The following is a 26,999-nucleotide window of genomic DNA, read 5'->3' on the forward strand; positions in this document are numbered from 1 at the left end:
CTGCTTGAGTGAATAAACTGATGAAAACTTTAATTGAACATTTCCACCAATCTGGTAATAATTTCAAACTAGTGAGTGGATCTTAACCCTGTGAGACCTTTAACCAATGCCAAATGACACCAACTCTTTGAACATGGGAGTACGAAGGGATTGTTACTGCCTCTGCACACCTCCGGCAATGCTTAACTTGCTGTGAGAAGGCCTCCAGCCCTCTGAAGAAGAGGCAGTGCAGGACAGACTCCAATGTGAGGTCCATGCCTCCCTAGACCTTGGTATAGGACCTTGGGGTACACAGATCTTCTACACTGGTCATTTTGCTTAGGATAAAACTGCCAAGATTTCCTGTGATCTAAGAGCTGCCTGTTAGGTCTTTGATTTCTCACACTTACGTTTCATCTGTGAATGCAATTCCGAAGTACTCCTTCTCCTTCAGGTTGAAATGAGATGCCACCAAGTCAAGCAACTCCTTGGCCAAAAGCTTTGGCTGGAAAATAAGAATGAAAGGAAGTGATTAATGAGGAGAACTTGGATATAACTGCATTGTGCTTCTGGAGGGAAATGCTATACTTGAAGGTACTCCACTGCTGTTGCTTTTACGTTCCCTCTAGTATTCAAGCTAAATCTGCAAGGAACATTGGCTCCTTGAAATGACCAGTAGTTTCCCTCCTAAGTAAATACTAAAAACCTGGCGATTCTGACCTCTTCAGTGCTTGATGTCTCTGCAGACAGATGACCTGTTGCCTGCCAGTGTTCAGTTCTACCACGACCAGCTCACTCATGCCTCTCTGATAATTTTAGTTGTTAAAGCTTTTTATCAAGGACCTTTGCAAACACATTTCAGACACCCACTCTCACACACACAGCACAGATATATGCTCATAACACTGAGAAAATACATAGTGCCAAAAGATAGGATGTGACAGGACCAAATGAGAAGTAAATGACAGAACAAAAGTTTCCCATTCAGTATGGCTTGTCATTTAGGGATAAGAATGTGTCCTCAAATTTAGACACTTGGAAGGAAAGAGAGGAAAGTAACACACACTTTCAAAATACCCTCTGTAAGAGTGTAAAAACCAAGCTCAGAGAAGCTGTTCACAGCATACAGAGGACAACGCATTACTACCACGGGGCAATTCTGCCTTTTCTGCAAAACCTTATTTGACTTTTAAGTCTAACACTTCCTTTTCCCTGTATGAATTTCCACCGGCTCTGCTAAACTCCTGTGTTTCCTATTGGGCTACTGATGTCTTGGGCATAGTAGTGCTCTTGTCTTGATTGTCACTGGTAGGAAACGGGTACAAAGGATCCAGGTGGATGCAGCCTGTGATCCCACAGCCTGTAAATAGCCCCAGATCCCAGAGCTGCAATGGTTACAGCAGCACTGGCACAGCTGGGGTCAGAGATCCCAACAGTGTTCCCTGGTGACTGCTCGTAAGGATTTGGTCTACAGACCTCTGTGCTGCGAGCTTCAGCGAAAATAAAGCTGTCTGCAGGCTTGACTGCCCCAAGAAGTCTGCCAAGCAGCTGAGTCAGCGTTACCCTAGATGTGAACCTGTTGTTAAATGGAGATGAAATGATGATGCGGTGCAGAAAATGGGTGGTGGGGACCTGAGAACCCTGCTGACCCAACTAACTCTCCTGTCCTGTAAATACAAACACAGCTTGCATTTAAAAAAACTTGGTTTGTACTTAATTTCCAAATAGATTCATAAGACTCTCAACTGCTCACTAAAAATGGTCCTAAGCCCAGCACTGTCCTAGTACCTGACGCAGCTGAGCCAAGCCTGAAATACTTCCCTGGTATTCATGTGAGTGTTACGCCATCCTCCACCCACCCGTCTGCTTGCTACGTCCCAATGCAGTTACCAGCAACATCCATCCTTCTTGTCTGCACCCAACACAAAGGTCGTTTCTAGGTCATATCAGCAAAGACAGAAGCAACAGCCATGCCTAAATGTAGCACTAGCTTAAAGCAGCCTCCAAATACGAGACAAGTTGCTGTGTAGGAGGAAGAGCCTGGCAGATAACGAAAAGGTGGGATGCAACAAGCTTCTTTTTAATTCCCCTGTCAGACTTCTCAGGCACAACCGTTGGAGTCTCTGCTATGCCCGTGCTACCTGCTGTATTGCCTTTCCCAGACTCCTGAACCAGCTCTTGAATGTAGCTCAGAGCTGAGCAGATCAGGCGTAGGGCCATGGTCATGTCCTCTGTCCCCTTGAGTCCCTTCAGGGACCCAAGCAAAGAGCACACCAGCTACACTACTCTGTTTGGAGACTCCTCAGATACTTCTGGCATTGTGCTGGATGGGATAGACGTTCCTAGCATCTCTGTCTCCTGTAAGATGAACCTCCCTTTGCCAGAGCTTTTTAAGGACAAGCTACAGTCTGGCTTATGAGGTACCCAGACACTGTGGTCAATCATAGAATAGTTTGGGTTGGAAGGGACCTTTAAAGATCATCTAGTCCAACCTCCCCTGCAATGACCAGGGGCATCTTCAACTAGATCAGGTTGCTCAGAACCCATCCAACCTGACCTTGAATGTGTCCAGGGATGGGGCATCTACCACCTCTCTGGACAACCTGTTCCAGTGTTAAGAGGAATGAATGCAGATGATGGTAAGACTGCCATGTGAATTCAGAGATACGTAGGCTCTGTCCATGTACTTACTGGGAGCATTGGATGAGTTTTCGGTTTGACAACAGACAAACACAAACTTTTGAAGGAGAGAGAGGAAGGGGGTTTTGCGCCCGTCGATGTGCAGTTTGAGAGCCTTCGTCTTGCTTTTCCCCCTCCCCTGCCCAAGCCTCCCTGCTCCTTTCTGTCCTGATTGGGCCAAACTCTCTCTGCACCAGAAAGGGATTTCTTCCTAGCCCAACGCTACCAGAAAAGGAGAGGTGGGAATGCATGGCCAGTGATGGGCTTAGGGAGGGCAGGACTGACCCCTTGGTGGGCAAGGCCACTGGTGGGGGCAGTTGGTGGAGGTGAATGTATGCATCCCCATGAAGGCATGCATTGCAGTTATTTGAGAGATGAGCAATTATGCTGCCAAGCAAGGAAGCAGGACATCACCCAGCCTTGCTGGGTGTCCCACCTTGAAAGGGCAAGGGTGGTGAAAAAGCACCCCTCAAACACAACAGCATTTTCCCGATCCTGGGTTAAGCACTTGGAGGCATAGGTTGAACTTTCGTATTTTTCAAGAAAGGAGAACAGAGTAATACATGGCTGATGAGAAACAGACTGCCCATGGACATGGGGAAGTGATGGGTCCCTCAGTTCCAGCCAGCCAGCATGGTCACAAGGTATGCTGGACAAGGGGTAAAATCCTCTTCTGATGTCCAGCCACGTCACGGAGCAGTGATGCCCAGCGTCCCTTCCCCCTTGCACTGCTGCATCCAGCCCCAGGCATCCAGTGAGGAGCAGCATCTGAAAGCACTTGCCTTCTGCCACCCTCCCCAGGCAAGATGGCTAAATGCAACGTGTTGCCTCCTTATCTCTGCCGAGTGAGACCTGGCTTCTGAGAAAGCTGCAGAGACATCGTCCCTTCTCTACTGTCCAGTGGTGGCTGCTCCTCTCCCAGCACAGTCCCCCTCCTGCCCCCGGGGCTCGTCAGGGGCACGATCTCCACTGCCCTTGCTGTGGGGCTTCCTCCAAAGCCTGCGGTAGCAGATAAGGCAGGATAACCCTTTGCCTTGCAAGATAAGGGAAAAGAACAATAGATGCAGACCCAGCACTGGAGCGGTGCCAAGTTAGTTACTGGGCCAGCGTCCCTGAAGAGGCTTACAGCGGTGAAGTTAAGCCCTGCTAGTCTCCTCCAAGATTACTTTCCGCTCTCCTCTTAAGCTCTGCAAGGTTATTGTACTTTCCAGTGGGATGAGTCCAGTGTTCTTCCAACACAGACGGGCAACCTGAGTCTTCAGAGGGGGGAGGAGGAAGGTGGTAGCAAAGAGTCCTCAAGACAAACCTGCACAGCAGGGATAAGGGCAGGAAAACCCTGCCGAGCGCGAGCCGAGCTGCGGCCCTGTCTTGCTGTCTCAGGAGAGACCCACGCACTCAAAGTTACTGGTTAATCTGCTTGCCATTCGCAATGGGAATGGCTGAGCAATGACCTCCTTTTATGAGAGCCGCGCAGACAAAGAGCTCATTAGCGATGCCTGTGGCAAGTTGTTTTAATTCATTATTAATTTCTGGACTTCATTTTCCAGAGGGATATTCATTTTGCATTAATAAAACTTCCGTCAGAGACACATTGAAGAAGACGGGGACTGGTCTCTGGGAGGAGGGAAACCGATAGAAAATGGGCCCAGGACCTCCTGCGTCCAAAATAGCGGGAAGGCCAGCAGGCTACCTTGCTAACACCACATGCATAAATCAGGAATAACAGGTGGCATTCAAACCAGAAACCGAACTGTGTCCTTAATGCTGCAGAGCTGGACCATGGTGCACCGTGAGCTGCCCGGGCAGTGGCTGAGACCCTTCCACTGCTGAGACCCCTCCGCATTCCAGTACCTAAAGGGGGGCTACATGAGAGCTGGGGAAGGACTTTTTACAAGGGCATGTAGTGACAGGACAAGGGGGAATGGCTTATAACGGTAAGAGGGGAGATTAAGATTAGATATTAAGAAGAAATTTTTCACTTTGAGGGTGGTGAGACACTGGCACAGGTTGCCCAGAGAAGCTGTTGCTGCCCCATCCCTGGAGGTGTTCAAGGCCAGGCTGGATGGGGCTTTGAGCAACCTGGTCTGGTGGGAGGTATCCCTGCATGTGGCAGGGGGGTTGGAACTCGGTGATTTTCCAAGTCCCTTCCAACCCAAGCAATTCTATGATTCTATGATATGCTGCTCTTCATCTCCTTCCTACCCACACCTTCCTGGCACCCTCCATGTAACCTGCATCAGAAAAAGCAGCCTGGGGGAGCATGTCAGAGCTGTAGCTGGCTGCCCTGAACTTGGGATGGGGTATGGCAGCAGAAATCCTGCGGCTGGAGCAGCAAGGGCTGTGCGTTCTTTGCTGGTGGGGGTGGGTTGTCAGAGCAACCTTATTCAACCGGCATTTCTCCCACTGCTCCCTCCCGCTGTGGGACCCTCTGCACAAATGCACATGGAGAACAATGCACTGTAAATCAACTGCTATTTTTACTAGACAAATCAGCAGGGGCCCAGCCGTGGTCCCAGCACACCGGATCTGTGGCCCTGGGAGAGAAGATCCTGCTCCGGGTGAGGGCTCTCCCCCCGCCAGGAGGAAGGGCTGAGGGACCAGCACTTTTATATAATGGGACCTTAGGCACGTGCACCAGCCATTTTGTAGCCAAATTCACTGTTCCTGAGGCTTTTCTGTAGGACAGTAAGCCTGGTGCTTTCCCAGCTCTGGAGTCTTACCTGTCCTCCCCAATTCCTGCTCCAGCCTGGCACGGGCAGCACTCTGCAGCCTGGGCTCTCTGGACTTGCAAACACAACGCTTTCCACAGAACTAAATGCCTCAATACTGGGCCAGTGGATTCACCTGCCAGACGTTATGGCATCAATGCATCATCCAGGGGGTTCCTGGTCATCTGTAGGGTGGACAACTCTTCTGTGAAGTCAAGCCTGACTTGGGACCACTCTGAAGTTTCTCCCTTCCCTCTTGGAGAGGCAGGAGAGCAGGGATGGACTCATTAGGGGCTGCCTCCTTACTAGCAGAATGATCCAGACACCCTTCGCTGTGCCCTGGGCCATGCCCGAGAGGTTTATCTGAAACGCTGTGTAATGCTCTGCAACCGCAAAGCACTTCTGCCTCAGCTGTGAGGAGCACAGCGAGTACATGGCCAGGGCCATTCTGCAAAACAGTTCGTGCAGCCTTGAAGCAGTGAACTCGTTCCCTCCCTCCCCTCTGTAAAAACTTAAATTTTCTTCAAATAATGACTTAGAGGAAGGGGAGAGCTTTATTAGTGGTGGTGGGAGGTGGCAGGGAAAGAACTGAGCCTTAATAGCAGCTCTGTGACGTGAACCTGCACCAAGAAAGCCCCTGCAAAGGCACCAAAGACTGTGCAAGAAGGTATTAATGGGATCACAACTCCCAGGGCTGCCTCCCTGCGTTTCCTCGTTGCTTAAAAAAGAACCCCCCATAAAACCAGCTGCAGACATGGCGTGGGCTAGAAAGAGCCACACTGAGACAACGTCGGTGTACGCAATGCCCAACCTCTGTCTTTATCTCTTTGGCTCCATTTCAAGGAGCCTTCAGCACTGACAAATTAACCACGGGGGACAAGTCCCTCTTCCATGCACTGTGCTTATCTCTGTACAGAGACACTATATACAGGTGTATTCTATAGAGGTGCCTCTTACCAATTAGACGTGAAGGCGACTTCCCACGATAATGGCAGGGCACGGCAAGCACTAAAGGCAAGTGGGGAGGAGAATGGCAGTCCCAAGAGCGCCTTGGGAAAGGGCGATGGGGGCTGCATGAGGGACAGGACATACTGATGCAATGTCAAAAAACCCTTGAGTGTCACAGCTCTTCCATGTGTTTATTGGATGACTTCTCCTTAGTGTGAGCCCACTAATATGGACTGCTGGACTCACTGGGGGAGTAGACTGGGATCTCCTCGCAGGAGACCCCCTCAGTGCTGGAGAGAAAGAAAGGAGGAGGTGCGACGGAGGTGATGCAGAGCAAGGCTTTGCTACACAAGGTGACCTGCAAAACCTGTTTCGGTGCCTCCTAACACTAGACATGGTCATTGTCACAGAAGTTTAGTGCTGATACTGCTACATTATGGGCATGTTTTGGCCACAGGATGGGAGGAGGATGAAGAGGGCTTCTGGGGAGAAGAAACCCCTCGTAGCCTGGGGAAGCTTCTGGGGGCAACTCATCTCATCCTAAAATAGTCCCAAAGTCCTACAAATACCTGTTTCTCTCCAAGAGGGATCAGTGATTGCTTTAGCTGAGGATCAACATCTAATCAATATCTAATCTGACTCCAGCCAAATCCTGCCCTGAGAGGGCAGTGCTGCCATCTGAGGAGACTCTCCTTGGGGGCTACAAACCAGGTAGCCCAAATGCCACCATGGGTGCCATTGGGACCTCGTCTCACTGAGCCACAGGTACCTCAGCTGGCTCAGTACCTGGGCAGTAAACACCTGCCTATCTCAACCAGCAACATCAGAGACATGCAAGAATTTCTCTGTAGCTTGAGCAGATCATCCTGTCAGTCATCATGGAAAATACAGCAGAAACACAAGCATTCCAGTATTAAATATTCAATATAATTAAAAGACAATGTTACTGGGATTTGAGTAGCCCGAGGAACTCCAGAGTCATGTGTTTCCCCAGTGGAAAGACAGGCTGCCCACTTTTGGCAGAGAAGCATGTTTCTCGGTGACAGCTTCCCATTACGCTTAGAAATGAGTGAGTTATAGAGAGAGATTATCTATCCACAGTCCAGCAGTGCCATGAATAAAAAACAGATGACATGGTATTAGCAGCTGCTGGTAAGTCCCTAGAAACACAGGCACACACAAAGTATATTTTATTGTTTTATTAACTGTCAAACAAGCCTATCTATGCCCCCTCCCCCATTTCATAGCTTCTCCCTAATTCTCCGTGGCAGAAGGTTTCTGGGAAATGCATAGTTTCAACTATACGGACAGACGCGTGCCGCCCGAATCCATCCAGCACAGAGACATGCTGAACTGTGGGAACCAGGTAACTAGATCACACTTAGTAATGCCTCGTTTCATTAGATTAAAAAGACCGCTACCATCCACTGCCTCCTTGCTGGAGGGACTTACAACAACATATATCACGAGAATACAGAGATGAGAGACTGCTATGCCAAATGCCAAAGATTCTTTGCAGTACCGGTGCTCAGCCTGCACTAATTTTGTGCTATAACCCAGCTGTGGTCAGGTACAAGCTCCAGGACTCAAATCATTGCTAATTAACTGTGAGCACGTGGTGATGCCCGTTGGTACCCTCCAAGCCAAAACCACCAGGGCATAGCCCAGACCAGACACAGTCCCAAGGATGGCCACCCTGTTCGGGGAAGAGAGGGAGTTTACCCCTAGGAACACAAGCCGGACGGTGCCATGTGGTTTCCAGCCCAGCCAGAGAGCCACAACCTTATTTATGAGTGCAGATGTAGCAGATGCTGCGCAGCAAGTTCCTGAGCAGGTTTGGTTTCTGCAGGATGGACCGCAAAGTGCATCTAGTTCAAACCATCCTCTCGAGTCTTGCTGGCTCGGTCCAATTTTGCTAAATGTTCAAAGATTGGACGTTTGAAAAACATCTCTTTGGTGGCTTGAGTTGAAATGTAGGCTGGGGGATGTGCGTGTGCCCTGTGGGCAGTCCATCAGCAGGAGAACCAAGGTGGAAAAAGCAGTTTGCATGAGAATAATTTCTGCCTCAGCCGTGCCTGGCACGGTACCACCAGGCAGGGTACAATGCTCCCTCATCAGCTGGCAGCAGCTCTCGCCCGTCTCAAGCCTTGGGCAGTGCAACCAGAAGGAAATAATAGCGCAAAACGGTGATTCGCACACAATTCTTCCCCTCCACCAACTATTATCATTTGCTAATGAAGCAAACTCCAGGTGCACTCCGCTGAATTAGAGCATCTGCTAAAACCGGCCACCAGATCATCTGCTAAAACCAGCCACCAAGCTATGCTCCGACGCCAGGGTGATAAGGGCAGTAAAGATGCCCGTAAAGACCCTTTGTGTTCCCACTCTGTTTCTCAAAGCGTTGGTTATTCAGTGGCCAGCAGCCTTATCTGCTGAAGGCCAGCAGCACGCGTATACCCCTATGCATTAGGCAGTACATCACCCCGTAATAGTTACAGACTGTAACTCCCTCCCGCCCCTGCTTCCTTGTGCGTGAAGCGCTGAAATCTCTCATCCAGGGGCCATTGAACTGTCACTCACTCGCAATTCTCTTCTTGTCAAATCGGCTCTGCCAACAGCTCCATCACCCGGTTGTTTAACCCATTTTACGCACTTCGAAGAAAAGAAAAATCCAAAGTCGCTCTATAGTAACGTTATGTAAATACCAAATAACAGCCCTTTCGGCTATCATCTCATCTGAATACAGCGTAATAACATTGTACAAAACCGCTCAGGCTGAAGGTTTGGGGTCTTAGGGGTTTCAGCTTTGCAATTCCCCTTATGGGACGGATCCACCAGTCCTCAACTCCACGTTACTGTGTCAATATATGGAGCGCACATAATCAAAGCAGGCTGGGATGTAGCTGGGTGAAAAATTATTCATTGAAATGTAAGACGCCTAGCGAGGGAACGCCTTATTTTTTATCACAAAACAGCTGAACTCCGTCAGTGTCGGGCATCGGGGGTGGGAGCGTTGCTCGCGCTGGCACACGCAGCACCTCGTCCCCAGAGTCAGTGGTTGGCTTTAAAATCTCTTTTCTTCATATACACAGGAAAATAAGACAACTTGCCTCCAGCAGCCTCCTCGGGAACACGGAGGGTGGTGACAGAGTGCCATCGACGTTGTTCTTGGAAAGTCAACACCCGCAAGTTGTGGGAATGAAGATTTATTAGGGTCAGAGAGACAAAGACAAAAAAATCCCTGAGTTTTAAAAAAAAAGTCTGTTTGGTAAAAGGATTAGAAACACCCTACTGACAAGTTGCCTCGGAAATATTCACAGATATCTGCATTTCTGGGTTCAGCTAATACTCGACACTCAATATCTTAAGTCAGAAGCCATTGCTGACACTCTCTAATTCCTCTACATATTAGCAATGTGAATCTGCTTAAATATTTTTTGTAGTCAGATACAGCAGAGAGCATGAGCCGGCCAAGTCTGCATGGCAAATTCATGTCAAAGCCAAAATGAGAAGCACTTGGTGGGAGGGAAAAGACACTTTTGGGTCTGTAGCATCCCTCCTCCCCTTCTCGCCTGACGCAGAGGCAGCTGCACGCTTCCCCCATTCAGACCGGCTCTGCATCGATGCCCAGTGACCCCGTTCCTCTCTGTTGTCTTCTGCATCGTCCCGTGACTCTAACAGAGTTTTCAGGTGACTGCATCTAAAGAGACCAGTCAGCTGCTACTAGTGCTGGGACGGGAAATCTGTCCGTCTTCACTGCTCCATGCTCAGACCTTTCTGTCATGCATGACAAAAGCCACAGTGCTTCCCTCTTTCCTCCCTTAGCCCTCTGCCTGCTCCACCTCCTCTCTGTCACCGCTGGGAGCAGCTGATGTCCCCATGTACAGCTGAAAGAGCTGGCTGATGCGCTGAGGATGGAAGAAAGATGAGTTTTGTGGCTGGCCCCTGCTTTGCGTACATGTGTTTTTTCACCCATAGACCTGAAGCACAAGGAGATTTGGTGGCTGCTTACAGCACTACATCCCATGTGGGTATCCGCATCAGTGTCCTGCAGGGATGGGGAGAGGGAGAGGATGCTGTGCCTGGCATTCAGACCGAAGTCCTGGTCTGCCCTGGCTAATTGGGGTTGCCAGCAGGAACAGCAAACTGTAAGGTATGTCTGTCTGGGATCCCCCAAGAGCCTGCATCTCTGCGCTGTGCAGTCTGGACGTGCTGATGAGATGCACATCACCTTCATGGAGCATCGTGTGCCAGGTCCACTGTCTCCCAGTGTACCGGCCATATGCCAGAGCGCTGACGTGTGCACGCACAAGCAGCCCTTTGCATGGGATTTCCAGAGGCCCGAGAAGCAAAGACAAATGGTCAAAATCCTGACATTCCCCGTGGGTAATCTTTCTGAGCAGTAAAAGGGATTGCGCAGGGTGACCTCGTATGCAGCCGCCTTCGAGTCCTTTCCAACCGAACAGTGCTCAGGAGCATGAACTGGGCGAGAAGATCTGGCCAACCACAGAAGCAACCCCAGATTGCAAGGGCAAGCAGGCATCTTTTTAGGAGGGATTTGATAGAAAGTGTGGGATTCCTTATGCTGACTGATGTAAAAATTGCTTTTGTAACACTGCCAAGGTCACTGCCGGCTCAGCTAATCAGCCGTGAAAACATCACTGAAGCAAGTTAGAAACTTGCCCCGAGTCAATTTGCGCATGCAACTTTTATTATTCTTTATTTAAACTTTCTAGGTTTGTTTTTGAATGGTTGGGGGAAACAGATCCGTCCTCTATTATCTTTCTTTGGGTTTCTCCCAAAACCTAACACAACATCAAATCTATTTTGTCCTTTACAGACACTCCTGAAGACAAGCCTGGCTGGCTGCTGGCTTTGCGATGTGTTTACTCTAGCAAATACTATGTTTTCAGGAGAGTAGTCCGAACTCCACGGGAAGTTTTATAGTATTGTCAGGAGCTGGGTTCTGTGGATTAGTATGGCTTTAATGAAAATCCATCCCAAATTCGATGGTTTTGACTGAGGTTTTTTTTTGAGCTTTCAGGGAATTTAGAGCAAACTCAGAGGGAGTGGTATGAAAAAGGTACCCACTTACATGAACCCAAACAATCGACTTTCAAGCAAATTCAGTTCTTGCAGAGCAGAAAAAACCCATTCCCAGCTCTGATGGCTAGAGTCACGGGCCCCTCAAATAATTCTCAATGTCTTGAACCTGTTAATGATCTATTCAGTAGCTTCCCATCTCCTTCTGCACAAAACATCTATGGGATTTCCATGTATAAATGAGAAGAGTATAGACAGTAGATCAGCAGAGCAGAAGGAAGATACCCACATGCAGGAGGACTTTGCCCTGAGTGAAGACCGTTGGTTTCACACAGACGGAAGACAGAAGCATCTGTGCTTCAAAGCAAAACATTATTTTCAAGGTCACAGTGACTTAAGCATCTCCCAGTTCACCTAATCTCCAGATAACTGGGACTGGGCATATTTGGCGCTTGGGTCCCCATGGTTTAACAGCACTGGCTATATCAGTACTAGTAACCTGAAAAGGGTCATAGCATGGACTTGGCTGATCTCCAGCCTGCAGCACCATTTGCACAGTGCTGGCCTGTGCCAGCTAACGTGCTCCCAGACAATGTCTGAGCACCATTTGGGGGACAGCTTGGGCCAGAAACCACTTCCAGATGTCAGTATGGATCCATCCACCTCATTCAAAGGGAAGAGACTGTAGCCAGCTGGATGCCAGCAGAGGCCATGAGCCAGTGAGCAACTTCTGACTTGTTTCTTCTACTAGTACAGGCAAAATAATTGATTTTCCTCCCTTATGAGCCAAGTCAGAGAAAGGATGGTCCCAAATTGGCCATCAAATTGTCACAACCAGGTGAACAAACCCAGATTTCACATATTCCTAAACCAGAAGAATTAGCTCATGTAGTACCAGGTTCTGTAACAACGTTTTTCACAGATTACGAGGCAGCTCAGATGTGCATGGCACGTCCCATCCTTTCTGCCTGTCATCTAACCGCAGCCACCGCCAGCCAGCCCCACGCAACGCTGTCTTAATCCAACGGGCAGAGCACGAGGCTTTGTCCCCTCCCCTGGGTTTCGTCCTGCGGTGAAGGGCACTGCAACCTGGCCAAGCAACAGAGCTGTGTGCTGGTTGTAACCCCAGGTCTTGCGTTCAGTCCCTGGATGTGGACTCCCCAAATACAAGAGAAACTCCAGCTGCTGTCGCTTTCCTCCAACTTGTCTTAGGTGAGGAGGAGGAATGCTGCTCTAGACTTGCTGCCCACGGTGAAGAAGGGATGTGATGACCTTCCGAGTTACACTGGTGTAACACATCTGGCTTTCTTACTTGGGTTACAAGTTTTCTGCTTTATATAACTGTCCTTTTAGCATGCTCCTACTCTCCAGTATCTTTGCATGGTCTGGAAGAACCTCAGGTAGCCAGGCAACTCTTCTTTCCCTTACAAAGAGTCACAAGAGTATATTTTTGCAACACAAATGCATTTAACTTGTGGAAGTTACCCCTGCAATGGAGATACTAACAGAGACAGTGGCTGAATTTTGGATTTCGTTGCAGTTATCCGTAATCAATGTAGGCAAGCAAAGATATTATTGGGACTAAGCATATCTCATGCTTTTATCCGAGAATGAGTCTGCAGAGGATTTTTCACCTTTCTTCATACATGACATACAGCAGTGATGGATACAGAGACCAGATTAGATGGAGCTCTCCAACTGGAGATTGCTGCTAAATTAAAATAAACTGAAGCAGCTCAAGATGCAAATTGCACATGCTGCAGAGTTAAGAAGGTTTGTGTACAGGGCTTTGGTTCAAACCCTTGTCTGGATGCAAAGGCAAAAAGACAGGGATATGGCACTCTTTGCAGCATGCTGGGTTGAAAGTTGTATGGCCTAGTTTTAGAAAGTGCTTCCAACATGACAAATTTATGCAGATAATCTGTATTGTAAATGTTTGGCTTAAAGTATTTTGGGTCTTCATGTGTACTCGCCTTTCATTTTCTGTATAATTTTGAAAAAGGGTAGTCAACTGCTGCAAGAAAGTCAATTGTGTTTTAAATCATCCGACTGTATCACATGTGGCAAATCAAACTTTGAACATGAAGTGAGTTTCAGAGCCAACTTTCTGTGGCAGGAATCCATTTCACACTCAGCCGACAACAGGGTTTGATAAGAGCTCGGCCAGTGTGAATAACTAGCTGCCTTCTATATATATTTTGATTTGGTAGCATCTGTTGAAGTTTTATATCACTGAGAGATTGTTGGTATTCCTTTTAAGCATTAAAGCTACCTTGACAAGGTCAACAACAATTTCTACAGAGGTCAGCATTTTTATTTTGAAATATTTGATCATAATTCTATCAAACATTAAAGAAAGAGTTTGGCTAGGGCACATAATGAAATTGGACAGCTCACACAATCCATTTATCTTTTCAACTGTAAACCTCCGAAGCGCTCTAGTTCATCCAGTTTCAAATCAACTGTAGAAATGTCCATCTCCCTTCATCCAGCCTACAGAAATTGGTGCTTGGAAATGCTCTTGATCTCTTATTACTGATGTGGAAAAGGAAAAATAATTTCCCAAGACGTACTAGCTTAGCTGCATTCTTATGTTCTATTTGCTTTTTAAAAATCTCTCCTGAATAAGGATGTTTATTTCCACCCTGACTCAAAGTCACTTCTTCATTGCTGAAAGTATTTAATAAGCTAAGTGAATGCTTATTTTTGTAGCACATTTTCTAAACACATTAAAAAAATTTGTAAAAAGACCAAATGTGCCAAACCTACACGACCATCTTATGAATTGTGAGAAGCTAGTTCAGATTTTAGCAAATCTAATGGCAATAAAAGTAAATAAAATCAATAATAGTGCTAAGTCTGATGCATAGAATTAGATCTTCCTGTTTTACCCTACACACCATTTGTGAGTGCAAAGGAACTAATTAAATGTAACAAGAGCTACACCCTCATGTGCCGAGATTGGGGAAGGTAGATATCTTCAGAAGCATAATGGGTGCAAAGGCTTTTGTGCCTTTATCCGTACTTGTACCTAGGGATGTAGTCAAGAGAGCTGACTCCACTGTTAGATTCTCCATACACACAGCAATATTAGATACTCCCTCCCTTAAAGAGCTTGGAGCATATCGGTCTTCCTGGATGGTTTCATCAGTTTAATTATCTGTACATATATAGTTGTTATATTAAGAACATACCAGTGTTTTGAAGCTTCTGGCTTGACACACTCAAATGTAAAGCATGCTATGAAAATGCTGCACATCAGATGGACAGTTCTTCCCCTGGGAAGGTCAGCAGAGAGAGGCTGAACCTCACTTGCCAGATGTTGGTTGCATTGCTTAATGCCTGGTGGCAAAGCTCAAATGCTACGGGGACCCAAGTGGTCAGAGACTGCAAGAAATGGGCTAGCGAAGCAAACTGCTTTAACCTTGAAGCTGGATAAAAGAACGATGCATTGCGTAGGTCCAGCTGCCAAGGCACAGTAAATCAGTGCTACTTCGCTTGCATCCCCGCTGATGGTCTGGCCTCTAATCTCCTTTGCGTGAGTGTGGCCCTGAGTTCACCAGAGTGATGGCTAGGACCTACCCGTGACTCTCCTGGGCCATGGGGCAGGGTCTAACACCCCTTGTCCTGCAAGAGAGAGGATCCCCTCTGCTCTTGGTGAGCCCCCAATGGAGTGTTTGCTTCTTGAGCCATCAGAAAGTGCTGAAAATAATCAAGAATTAGGCTTGTGATAAAACCATGGTTATTTCACAGGGAATGGAGAAAATCAACAACTTGTCATGTACAAAAGGCCAGAAACTCCGCCTGCCTTCAGCTACTCGTATTAAGCACCACCTGCAGTCTTCCCTAACGAGTCCAGACATTACGATTCTATATATGGTGCCAACCAACTGACAGTGCGTGTCCCTAAGAAGCAAAGGTTTTTGTGTCCAGCATGCCTTGGGACACAGCAAGGAAGCTGCCTGGGTCCTCTGGGCTGGTCCCCTCCGTCGGTCACGGCAGTCACCACATCCAGCAGTCACCTATGTGAACAGAAGAGGGAGAGGGACGGGGCACTGCAAGGAGCAGATGGAGTCACAGTGGAGAAACCCTGGGCACAGGTAAGTCCTGGTCCACTTCTAGATGTTCAGTTATTTCTCCTGTGATACCTGCTGAGCTAACACAAGGAATGCTAAAACTCAGTGCGGCTGTAGCACTTGGATGGTTCTGGTGCATGTCTCAGGACTGCCTTTAGCCCCAACGGGTCCAACCACTCCCCCCTCCAAACAGCTCTGCTCCTAATGCCCTTGAAGGCATAATCTGCTGGTGCATGAGAAGGGGACGAGGATGCTGGGCTCCGTTTCATTTTCAGGCTCACCATTGTCACACAGTGACCCCCGTAAATAAAGGAGGAGGCAATGGAGAGTAGTGATAATTGGCCACAGAAAAGAAAGCAAAATAATACTTGCTCGCCATAGGAATTAACGGGGGGATCAGAAAGGCTTATTTCCCCTGATATTTGTAAAAAGAAGTGCTGGTGATAAACCAAGCCCATTAAAAAGGAGGAGGGTGAAATGAATGACCGGATGAGATAGTGAGTGTCTTTTATTAAAAAAACAAAAAATCTTTTTTTTTCCACACAGAAAGGATAAAGAAGAAATAAGATGGAGCGATTAGGCGAGAACTCAGGCAGGGCAAAAACTGTTAGCGATAAGCAGCTACTAAGGAAATAATTGGAAAATGTAAACGCATACAAATGTGGGTGATGACCCGTGTACTGGGGCGATAGCAGAATTAGCCAATAAGTGTAATGAACCGTGGAAGGAGAAGCTTGGAGACTTAGTGGAGAACTGGGGAAGATTTTTCTAAACAGGAGGGGTAGAAAACAAACAAAGGCAGTCTGGTATCCGAAACGGAGCAATACTTGGCCTGTGGCTGGTGTAATGTCGTGTGGGAAGAGGGAAAAGGAAGATAAGTGTACAAGATCAGCTGAAGATAGGGATCTAGGAAGGGATGCTGGTGCCAGATCCACCGCTTCCCACGCCTGAAGGCAGGAGTGATTCCAAGCCTGGAGGAAGGGGAAATGGCCAGAAATGGTCCTGCCCACTTCTCTCCCCGTGAGTTTTCATTTCAGGTGGAGGGAGTCCTTGGCTGCCTCATTTTCTTTTTGCAGAATGAAGGCTGAGAACAAGGTTTGTAACTGTCCCTAGTGGTCTTTACCCACCGGTTTGGGACTGGGACTGACTTCCAAAGGGGATCTGGTTTCTGAGCTGAAGTGTCATGTGTCTGTCCACAGGCTTGGTGTCCCAGAGGTGGGACTGGCATGGCACGGGGAGCTGCTAGCCACGAGCTGAGCCAACTGGAGTTATGGGGTCTGAGATATGCTGCCAAAATGGAGTCAGCTGTAACCCAAGGACAGCACAGATCTTTGTCCCGCAAAATATCTTCAAGCTTGCTCAGAGCTGCAAGGAATGGAAAGATGGCTTGGTGTGATGGTGACCCAAACCTTACAGTGCAGCTAATGCTCCCTCCTTGCGTAAGGACTTGCCCGCAGTGCCCCAAGCCCAAGCACTCTGTTGATCAGACCTAGAGACCGATGTCCTCCACCATGGCTGGTGTTGAGACCACACTTCCCTCATGGACAGGATAGTGGCTGCCTGTCCTCCAGGAATGCTGGAGCCCTTCCTCTTCCCCCAGGAAGAGTCGAACCTCCCTGCCAGCGAGCTTCTTTCTGTGTCTCACCCAGGCACCTCCTTGCTGCACGGTGCAAGAAAGTGAGATCAAAGTGACTAAGTAACTATATCTGCTCCTGCTTTCACTAAACCCAGTGGGAAAGATGGGCAGGAGCAGATCCTACAGCAGGACTGCAGGCAGGCAAATCAGAGAGACTGTTCCCAGTCCATTTCTTAAGTGACAGAGCCAAAGTCTTATGAGCTGGACCAGCCTGGAGATCAGAGCCTTGTCATGCTGCTGGCAGATGCTGCTTCTGGAAGCATAAAGGCTTCCAGAAAATGTTGCTGGTGATCTTGATGGCCCTCTGGGAACTGAAGGCACCTCTGCTGACTGAGCAGCAGTCATGCTGCCTGCGTGACAGAACTCTCTCCCTCCCGATGTTCTACCAGATGGCTGTGGACTCATCCCAAAACTTGCTCCTACTGCAAGGAGTAAATGCTATCATCATTTCTAATGCTGAAGGGCTGCAGTTTTGGAAAAAGTTGCACTTCATATGTAAGGGTGAAGAGAATAATGGTATTTTATGTGATCTCTGAAAAACTGAGGGAGGTGAATTTGGGCAGAAGAAGGGTTTTGTCCTTCTCTGTGATAAAACACGACAGATGTCTGACTTGCAGTGGAGAATTAGCTTTGACTACTGAGGGTTTCGAATGCCCCAGTGTCACAATCTTCTCTTCCTTCATAGTTCCTTCCACAACTATGTGGTGATTTTTATCCTGTGCATTGAAAGTGTGCCATGGACTCAGTGGATGTCAGCCTCTGACAAACATTCAGAGCTTCATTATTTAAATGGTGGGAGCTGCCTTTCTATTGATTTTCCTTTCCAAATAACTTCAACATCCGTTGATTAAGTGAAAGCTTTGGAAACTGGGTAGCGGTCATCTGCATCTATCCCCACAATCTCTTTGGACATTGGTATTAACGGGAACCATTCAGCCATTTTAAACTCTGATTTGGCATCAGGAGAAATAAAAAGGACTTGTCCCATTCCCCCTTCCCAAAGTGTCTAGGTAGCCCTGCAGAAGCAAAGGATGGAGTGAGCGCAACTTAGGAGAGAGATCCTTGCTTGCCGCTCAGGAAAGACCCATATGGGTTGCTGGTCCCTGTGACTTCAGCTCTGAAGTAGGAATACCCTGTGCCATTAAATCACACTGTAATATGTCCTGCTTTTTCATGTAGGGCTCAGCCTTCTACTGAACGGACTTCAGTAGGAAAATCTGTATTTCTACATAACCCCCCCAAACCAGTATCCTTTTGTGTAAATGGAGCTCCTAGACCAACTCCTTGGTCACTTCACTGTCTCAGCGGCTGGACTCAAACTGGACTATTGAGGACTACAGGAAAGACCATATATCTTTAGAAAGACATTTTCCATTCCACTTGCCATAGGGGTCAGGAAAACATTTGCCTGCACGTCTGCTCTTCCAGGAGGCTCTGAAGATGTGACTGCAGTTTGTCCAAGGAAGAAGATGCCAGGATCACTTCAAAGAGAGAGGAAGCTAAATAGCAAAGACATTTCATCCCGCAATGCCTGAATCCACAATGGAACTCTTGTTGGTAGGGAAAAATTATGAAAAAGTGAGGAGAAATTGCAAAAAAGGCAAAAGTTTCAAACACAGACTGTCTCAGACAGAAAGTGGTTATATGAGAGCAAAGAGATATGTTATATCCTTATAGTGTAAACCACTGCTGTTCAGTAGAGATTCATCCATCAATACCAGAAGAGAAGTTGGCCTATAGCTCTTTGCTGGTTTGCCAGACTTTTATTAAATGCACAAGAATGCCAAGTCTGTAATGTCTAAAAGTGAATTTATTTAACAATGAACTCTTTGAAAAGGGAGTCCCAGATGTGTAATTAATAATGAATCAGTGATTTGAAATCTGATCCAAAGCCTACTGAAGCTGATAGACAGACTCTCTGACTTCAAGGAGTTCTGGATAAGGCTCTCATTAGGCAAAAGGAAAAAAAAATTAAAAGCTGAGCCAGCTAGTTAGTTAAAAAAATATTATAGCTTGGATTCTGTGCTTAACAGAGACATACAATAATCTGCACTGCACATAAATCCCCTCTCTGCTGACAGCGGACTCACACATTTCTGTGTCTGAAACTGAACTTGAAATCTAGGAGATAAAATAAAATAAATAAAAAAAAAACCTCGAAGAGAGTCCCAAAAGGAAAACCTCCAGTGGTTTGAACCGCAGCTCATTTCCTCTTGGCATGAATTGGGAGATAACTGTCATATATGTATCGTTTGGAGGCAGCAGATGCTGCTGAGCACCGAAGCCCTGCGCGTACCCGCACCCTGCTCCAGCCGGCGCACCCACCGCTGCTCTGCCTCCGTGGGCTTTACATCACCTACACGCAATGCACGGCGTGGCGATAATCAACCTGAAATTCCTGCCAAGCTCAGCGTAGCGTGTTGCTGAAGTGGGGGCGGGGGCGGGCATGCAGCTCGTCTTCCATCAGTGCAACTTAATTCAATTTGTCAGGGATGCAGACGGTTCGGGGGAACCCGATCCGGTCATCGCCATCCCGCCATCAGCCTGACTTTGCACAAGCGCTGTGAGACAGGGTTGTGGCAGCCCCTGGTTTTCATCAGCCTTTCAATATGACCCTAACGGGGAGGTGGAGGAGATGTTCGCTGATGAACAATTTAATTGTTCCATGTGGTTTTTTTGGGAGACATAAAGCGCACATATTAAATCACCCCTTGAGTCAATTATTCTTAAGTACAGTAACACAACTCATTTTTAAATAATCAAATAATAATTAAAAATAATTGGGTCGTATTTCTGCCGAAGAACCAATGTGTCTACATTGAATTTGCTTTTTTAATAGCAAATTGTAACTCAATCTAAATGTAAATTCCTGGAGAATCTGCTATCTAATTCTCATTATTTCCACTTGCTTAATGCAATTAGAAACATCTGTCACTGATCAACTGTCCACACAGTGAAAATAAATAATAATTCATGCTATCTGCCTCCATAGTGTTTTTCAGGGAAAGGACTCCTTTAAAACCGTTCGCTAAAGCCCAAGAGCTGGAGCTGCGCAAAAAGCTTGTGACAAGCTCTGAGTCAGACCGACCGTGCCCGACCGTCAGAGCCTTTGTGTCTCAGAGACATTTGCTGAATAATTTGAGAAAATCCTGGATACACATAAAAGAGACCACCCTGCTTTCTGGAAACATCTGGCTTTGGGGTCCTCATCTTCAGGGGACAGATCTCACCCCCTGCTCCCAAAGCCTGCACCCAAAGCCGTGCGGGAGCACGCAGGTATTTGTATTGATGGAGCTGTGTTTGCTGAAGGGGTGACAGGAGGACAGTGAATGGGACGTGGGTGCAGAGAGAAAGGACACTGGAGTCACTGGGGCTTGAGGGCTATCCCAGCTGCTACTTGTGGTCCTGGTTTGGCTCTGCCTGTGAGAGGAGCAGAGGGAGACAGCGGAGCAAAGAGCTGTCAGAAATGGGTGCCCGGTCCCCTGAGATGCACCAGGTCAGGGGCATCTCCTCTTTAAAGCACATTAGTACATGTAACCCATCTGTATAAGCTCTCTGGTTGCTCAAAAGACAAGAAAAATCAAAGAACTAGAGAAGATAAGCCTGAACTGAACCTCAAGAAATGGGCTTGTTCATCCCCTGCCCACTAGTGATAGGGATGGAGAAGGAGTAAAGGCAGAGTCTAAGTGGAAAGATACTCTCATTAGGCATCTACTGCTGAAACATCCTCAAAAGAGAGAACTAAATTAATCCAAAAACCAGTTTTCCTAGAAGCCCATTGCCACAGCCCAAACTCTCTCTGGTTTTGCCTGTTCAGCAGCCAGAGGCTCATCCCGTGCAATGGCCTGGCTGATCATGCGGGGCTGATGCACGGATGCCGGCATGGTCTCCTTCAATAAACATCAGAGAGACCGGGGAAGCACGAGCAACATCATTGCCCACATCACCGTGTGGGTCAGAACGACTCTACGCATGAAATGCTCATTCCAGCTTCAAAGCCAGGAGGGGAAATGAAGTGTAAATGGCTTGACTGGTTTATTTTATTTTATTCTTAAAAAGGGCAAAGGCAAATCTCTTTAATTCCTTCCTTTTCCAGGAGACAAGTGTAACTTAGAGACATTACAAGATCCACTCTGACAAGCTGAAGTCTCTAACAGTGTCTGGCTGCCAAACCAGGAAGGAAGGGATGAGCTGAGAGTTGCCGGCCTGTTCACGATCTCGTCAGGTCACATCTAGTCACGGCTGCACCTCCTGCTCCAACCCCCTCTTGATTTCTCCATCCTCCACCATAACCATGGGGTTACACGCCCAGCAACGAGCCAGAGGTCGCTCTGCAGCTTGGCAGCCTTGGGACCCCAGTGGCCCAAAGTGTGTCCGTGCCCATGTGAAGATGAGGGGATGCCTCTACCACTCTCCCAATTTTATTCCAGGGGTGAAAGCGACAGTGGGTCCCAAAGATGGATGTTTCGGGGGGCAGGCTGCACCCCTAGCCTGCCGTCTGCTTGCACAGGAGGGACTATTGTTTGGCTAACAGGAATGCCGGAGACAGGCAGCACAGCGGAGGGGAGAGTCCTCCAAAAATGAATCACTAAATCAAAATCTATACTATTAATCAATTTTCCCAAAGATAAACACCTTCCAGAGCCGGTGCGTTTGCTGGCTCTACCTCCAAGTGTCTGGTTTGACCCGCTACCAAGACAGCATCTTCAAAGTTGGGACAGAGACTGAAGCTTCCTCCCAAGGCGGGTTTAGATTTGTGCTTCTTCATCCCCAAATATGGGCGCTTTCCCAGCAAAGCTAATAACAGCAGAATTTTCATTCAAACATGATGGTGGTGAGCCGTCTCTGAGTGCAGATAGATGGGAAAGTAAAAGACATCCTGTCTGTATTAACAGCCTCTCATCCAAAAGCACCGCTTCTCTGGGAGAGGTCGGGAGGGGAATGTAAAGGGAGAATGAGCACATGTCGTGTTGCTCATGATGAGGTCATGCAGTATTTTTTTAAAGCATGACCCAATTATAAGCCGAGACCCATCTCCTCTGTCCCGAAAATTAGAAAAGCTGATGGTTTTCCTGATGACATCCCATACCGTGGCCGACACGAGTGCCACAGGCAGCCTTTGCGTGCTCGCAGCGGATGCTGTGCCTGCCTCGCTCCGTCTCCGGGCACTGAACTCACGGGCGTGCTGCCGTCAGCAAGCTAGCGCATCCCTGGGGGAGGAGGGGAATTTGGGAACATAAACCACCAAGGAGAGACACAAATCCATTTCGACATCAGATTGCCCAAAGCTTCCTCATGAGTAGGCACTTCCTCGAAATAAAGACAGAAAGGACCGACAAGCCACACACTGGAAATACAGAGAAGGTTGGGGGATGGAGATCTGCTCTATCACTTGGGGAGGGCAATTTGCACCATTTCCAAAGAGACTGGGCCTAAAAAACACATTCCTGGGCAAAGGCAGGGGGAGCTGATGGGGACTGTAGAGGGAGAGGTGGGGTGGGCAGGGCACCCAGGTCTTCCTTGGCAAGGGCAGCGTGGTCTCCTGGCATCCCCACGCCGCCCATCCCCAGCCTCTTGCCCCCTCCGCGTGGTCACAGATGTCTCCTTTCCCTCGCACGCCGCAGGCAGTGGGGCAAACCAACCCCAGCACCCTTTGCTGGTAGCACCACGGTGCCAGGCCCAGCTCCGTTTTGCTTTGCTCGGTGGCATTGCCAGGTGTGCTGCTGAAACCCATGTCTGTGCGAGCACACGGGGGCTGCCCTAAACTAACCGGCTCAAATGCATCGCTGCAGGCAAACCATTCCAACCTGACACCATGCAGCCACGGCCGGCTGCCACCTCTGGCTACCTGCAGCAAGGTAAAGGGAAAGGAAGCCATTTCCCAGTGAGATGGCAGAGCTTAAGACCCATTTTGGTCATTACATGCAAAACCCCTGAGCCCAGGAGCCTCACTCGTGGCCGAGGCTTTCACTGCGCCGTGCCAAAGGAAGAGCCTTTTGGATGAAAGTTGCGATCTTTTGTCTAAGCTGCATTCACTTGTGGCTGAAAAGGAAAGGAAACAGAAACCCATTTTCTATAAGCCGAGAATTGTAGCTTAGACAATCAAGCCTGGCATCTCTCATTCACTATCAACCGAGGATTTGCACTGCACAGCCCGATGGCAGCAATAAGGGGAAATGCTCCATCCTGAAATGCTAGTTCGGATTGGAAATGCACATTTTTTACCTTGGCTTGAAAGTAAATCTGCTATGCTGCCTCGCTCATCATTTCTTCTGAGCTACCCTCTTCTAGACTGTTCAATATCTCTTGAAATCATCTGGTACATACGTTATTATTTTTCAAAATTGCTTGCTCAGACCATGCTATAAAAAATAATTTTCTATTTCCATTTCCACTGCCTTCCAGGAGGCAGCTTTTGTCCTGTGTCAAATTTAGCACTTTCGTGCCTGAATTTACCATTTGGGTTTCTTGTCCAGTCAGAAGGACATGAAAGGAGGAGTCGGAACCAAATCAGGACTGATCTGACCACATGTAACCATCCACAGTGTGACCACCTACACGAGACCTAATTGCAGAGTGTCCTTTTGCAGTCAAGGAGAGAAAGGGGCACAATTCATTTCAGATGATCCATTTTAGGATGACCTCAGGCATGCCCTACAAGTGCCCTCCTCTCTCCACCGCCTGTAAGAGCCCAGCTCAGCCACAGAGGCCCACGCTGTACGTGCCTCAAGTTTAACATGATGAACTTCACCAGTGACCACCATGGACTGGATCAAGTGGGTGCTCAGGCAAGCTGGGCATGGGGGCAAGGGACAGGACAGAGCGCTGACACAAGGGCTGGTCTACCATGAAGGAGCCGCCGTGGAGAGCAGAAGGAGCTCCATGCATTTCAGCCTCATCATCCTGTTGCTAAACCCAATTTATTTCCAGCTTTGTGCTTGGTGGTGGCCTGTGTCTGAGCCCCACAGTCTCCCCAGGGAGGGAGAAGTGAGGCTGGGGGACATTGGATTGTCCGTGGCTGGAGCAGCATCTCATGGACTACAATGATGTATTTCACAGCCCCTCTTGGACACTCGCAGGTTGGCCCAGGCACGAACAAAAGCTCCACTGAAGCCACGGAGCAGCTGAGCCAGGCAGAAACAATAGTGAATTTTTGAATTTCTCCCAAGTAATTGTGAGTGAGACCTTTTCTCTGTAACGGAACCATTATATGCTGGATGTGCCATTCCTGTACTGGTGTATGCAGTGGGAGGTCATCAGGACAATTTAAATTGCCGATGCTCTACAAAACTTTAGGAGTTAACTCATGAGAAAGGAAAGAACTTTCTCCCTTCACCAGATGTTGTAGTGGGATTGTCACCAGCACCCCCCTCAATAAGTCTGAAAAGCTCCCTGTGTGCTCAAAATTAAGGGTATCTGACAAATTTTAGCAGAGCAACTGAAAAAAAAAATTACTGAATATTTTCACCCACGTTTGGCCAGCTGTAAAGAATATCCAGCTCTCAGCACATGCGGTATGAATAAACATATGTCTTCAGCTTATCTCTCCCCTGACAGCTCATGGATAGCTCCCCAGCCTGTATTAGTTTAAATGTAATTTATTCTGGAAGACTGATAATAGGGATATTGATTATGCAGGCCTTTGGAAATCACACCCTCGTTTCGCTCCGTGGAGGAGCATGATTGCCATTCCCTGTTTATTTTCTCACGAGGCCGTAGGCATTTTGCTGTGGGAGTCTGTTCCCTGAGGCTCCTAACGTGGCACCTGATAGGTGTGCAGGGCTCAGTTACAGGGGTCTTAGGGCACGAAAGGACGAAACCCGCCCTCAGATCTCTTCAGAAACCAGCAGGCAGCTCAGAAAGAGGGGAACGTGCAACATTACCGTACCAGGGAAGCATCATCCCCTCCAGTTAACCTCCTCAAGACACAGAAGTACCTCTGCCGTAGGCAAGGTCAGCCCTGACCTGACTCATTCTCTGGGGTCACTTTGCTCCCAGTGGCTATTGCCCCCTGCCTCCACCTGTCCCACCTTCTGCCAATGCTCCTCCCATGCCTATGCTGACCCGCAGGCACCTGAGCAACAAATCTGGAGGGACTGAGCTATCCCTGCTGGGTTTCATTAATTTCCAGTCTTGCCTTTCCTAGACACAGCTTTGCTTTTTCTAGAGGTGCTTGACCAGATTGACCTTCGCTGCACAGCAGCGTGGGGGGTCTCCCTGTTCCCCTTCCATTTGGGCTCACTGCTGATCCCTGCCCTGGAGCTGTGCACCGTACTTGGCCTCTTCAAATCCTGCTCCCAGTGAACTCATCAACTAGCATGACCTTGCTCCCCACTGCCAGTCATGCTGGGATCTGACCTTTGAGCATGTTCTTCTCCAACAGGTCCATCCTTTGAGTGCCACCTGTAGCACAGGGGCCATGTGCATTCTCACTGAGCATCATGGTCACGCATGGTGAGTTCAGGGAAACCTGGAGCACCGAGCACACCTACGAGCTTCTGGGCTTGGACCAGCCTCTCGGGGCCAGCACCACTGCATTGGCATTGCTGGAGCCCAGCCAGAATACACAGCAGAGACTCTTCCACTCCAAGTTTCTGAGCCCTCTGAGATGCTCATTCCACCTCCTGTCCCAAATCTCTTCAGTTTTGCCCTTGTACTTAAGCCTTTCCACCTTCACCCTTCCTGAGATCCCCCTTGGCTCTTAATCTGAATTTTTCACTCCCCACCTCTGCACATCAAATTTCTTTCTCTTCTGCCTCTGTGCTCTTCCATTTCCCAGCGAACACTCTCCCCTCCAGGCTTGACTTCTGTGGTCTTCTGGGTTCACTGGAGCCTAAACTGAGAAACGAGCCCCCAAGCTACAGCCTTCCAGCCTGACACCAGATGCTCTGTAGGCCACGGATGGTGGTGGTAGATACTTTTTGAGGGAATCAGCGGGGCTCTGTAGAACAGCTCAACACAGTCATGCCTTGAAGGCTGAAGGGCTGGGTTTGGGAGCAGACTTGGCTCTCCTGCTCCATTTTTCATTTATGCATTAATCTGGTCTAAGGCAACATCTAGGTATTGCGCAACAGCCTTGTGTGCAGGAGGTGCACTGACTGGGAAAGCCAACAATGCTCCCAGCACCACATTACCCTTGGAGCAATGCTAAACATATCTTCCTAAAGTTATTTTTCCACAAACAGCCAACTTTTCAGCAGAAAAGGTCTTAACTCAGAGCTCGCTGGTTACTCAGTGAGACCACAGACCTGAATCTCTGGTCCAGGCTCCCACCTCCATTTGTGCAGAGCAGTCTCTACTCCATCCCTCCACGTCCCGCAGTGACTGAATCCAGCCGTACACATGCTGTGTACATGTGTATTTAAGATGATCAAAACTCTCAAATGGAGACATGAGAAGCAGTGGAAGGCCAGGAGGAGTCTTCCCTGCAGGAGAGAGAGGGCTTCACACCGTTCATGTGCCAGGAGCCACAGGCTGTGGAGGGGGAATTGTGTTGTTTGTCCCGAAGATGTAAATCCCACCTCAGACACTTCTACAGCTCTACAGGTTGATCCAGAGCTGTGGATCTCAATAATTTTCAATGCCAAAGATGTTAAAAAATCTACTTTGCAATTTTCCAAACACTTACTGAGCTGGACTGAAGTCTTACACTTGCTGTAGTAAATCAGGATTTGTTTTTGAAATCAGATTTATACCAGAGTCCCAGTGCTGCAGTTAGTTAGGGAAAACAAAGCCTCCATCCCAGAAGGCAGACCTGAGTACCCCTTCATTTCCAACCCATTTTAAATTATGATCCAAATCCAATTTTTGCACATTTTTCTCACCGCAAGGGACTGGATCCTGCCAGATTTCTAGCAGAAAACTCCACTCGAGTTCAGCCTGGCCTCCAGTTATTTGTCTGCCCTACAGAAAACATGTTTTTTTTTTTTT

The 26,999-nt window shown here is 48.1% G+C and overlaps 1 protein-coding gene across 2 annotated transcripts in view; it reads right to left on the bottom strand.

The window, feature by feature from the left end:
* The window catches only part of FRMD4A (FERM domain containing 4A), a gene marked incomplete at both ends in the record, with an annotated part of 383,738 nt that overhangs the window by 101,204 nt on the left and 255,535 nt on the right, over positions 1-26,999 (bottom strand). For both annotated transcript variants that reach the window (XM_082485576.1, XM_082485575.1), the window contains one exon: positions 390-484. In XM_082485576.1, the coding sequence (XP_082341702.1) occupies positions 390-484 (95 nt within the window). The remainder of the gene's footprint in view (positions 1-389; positions 485-26,999) is intronic.

This window comes from Vanellus vanellus (genome assembly GCF_965231255.1).
Source record: "Vanellus vanellus genome assembly, chromosome: 1".
NCBI lineage: Eukaryota > Metazoa > Chordata > Aves > Charadriiformes > Charadriidae > Vanellus > Vanellus vanellus.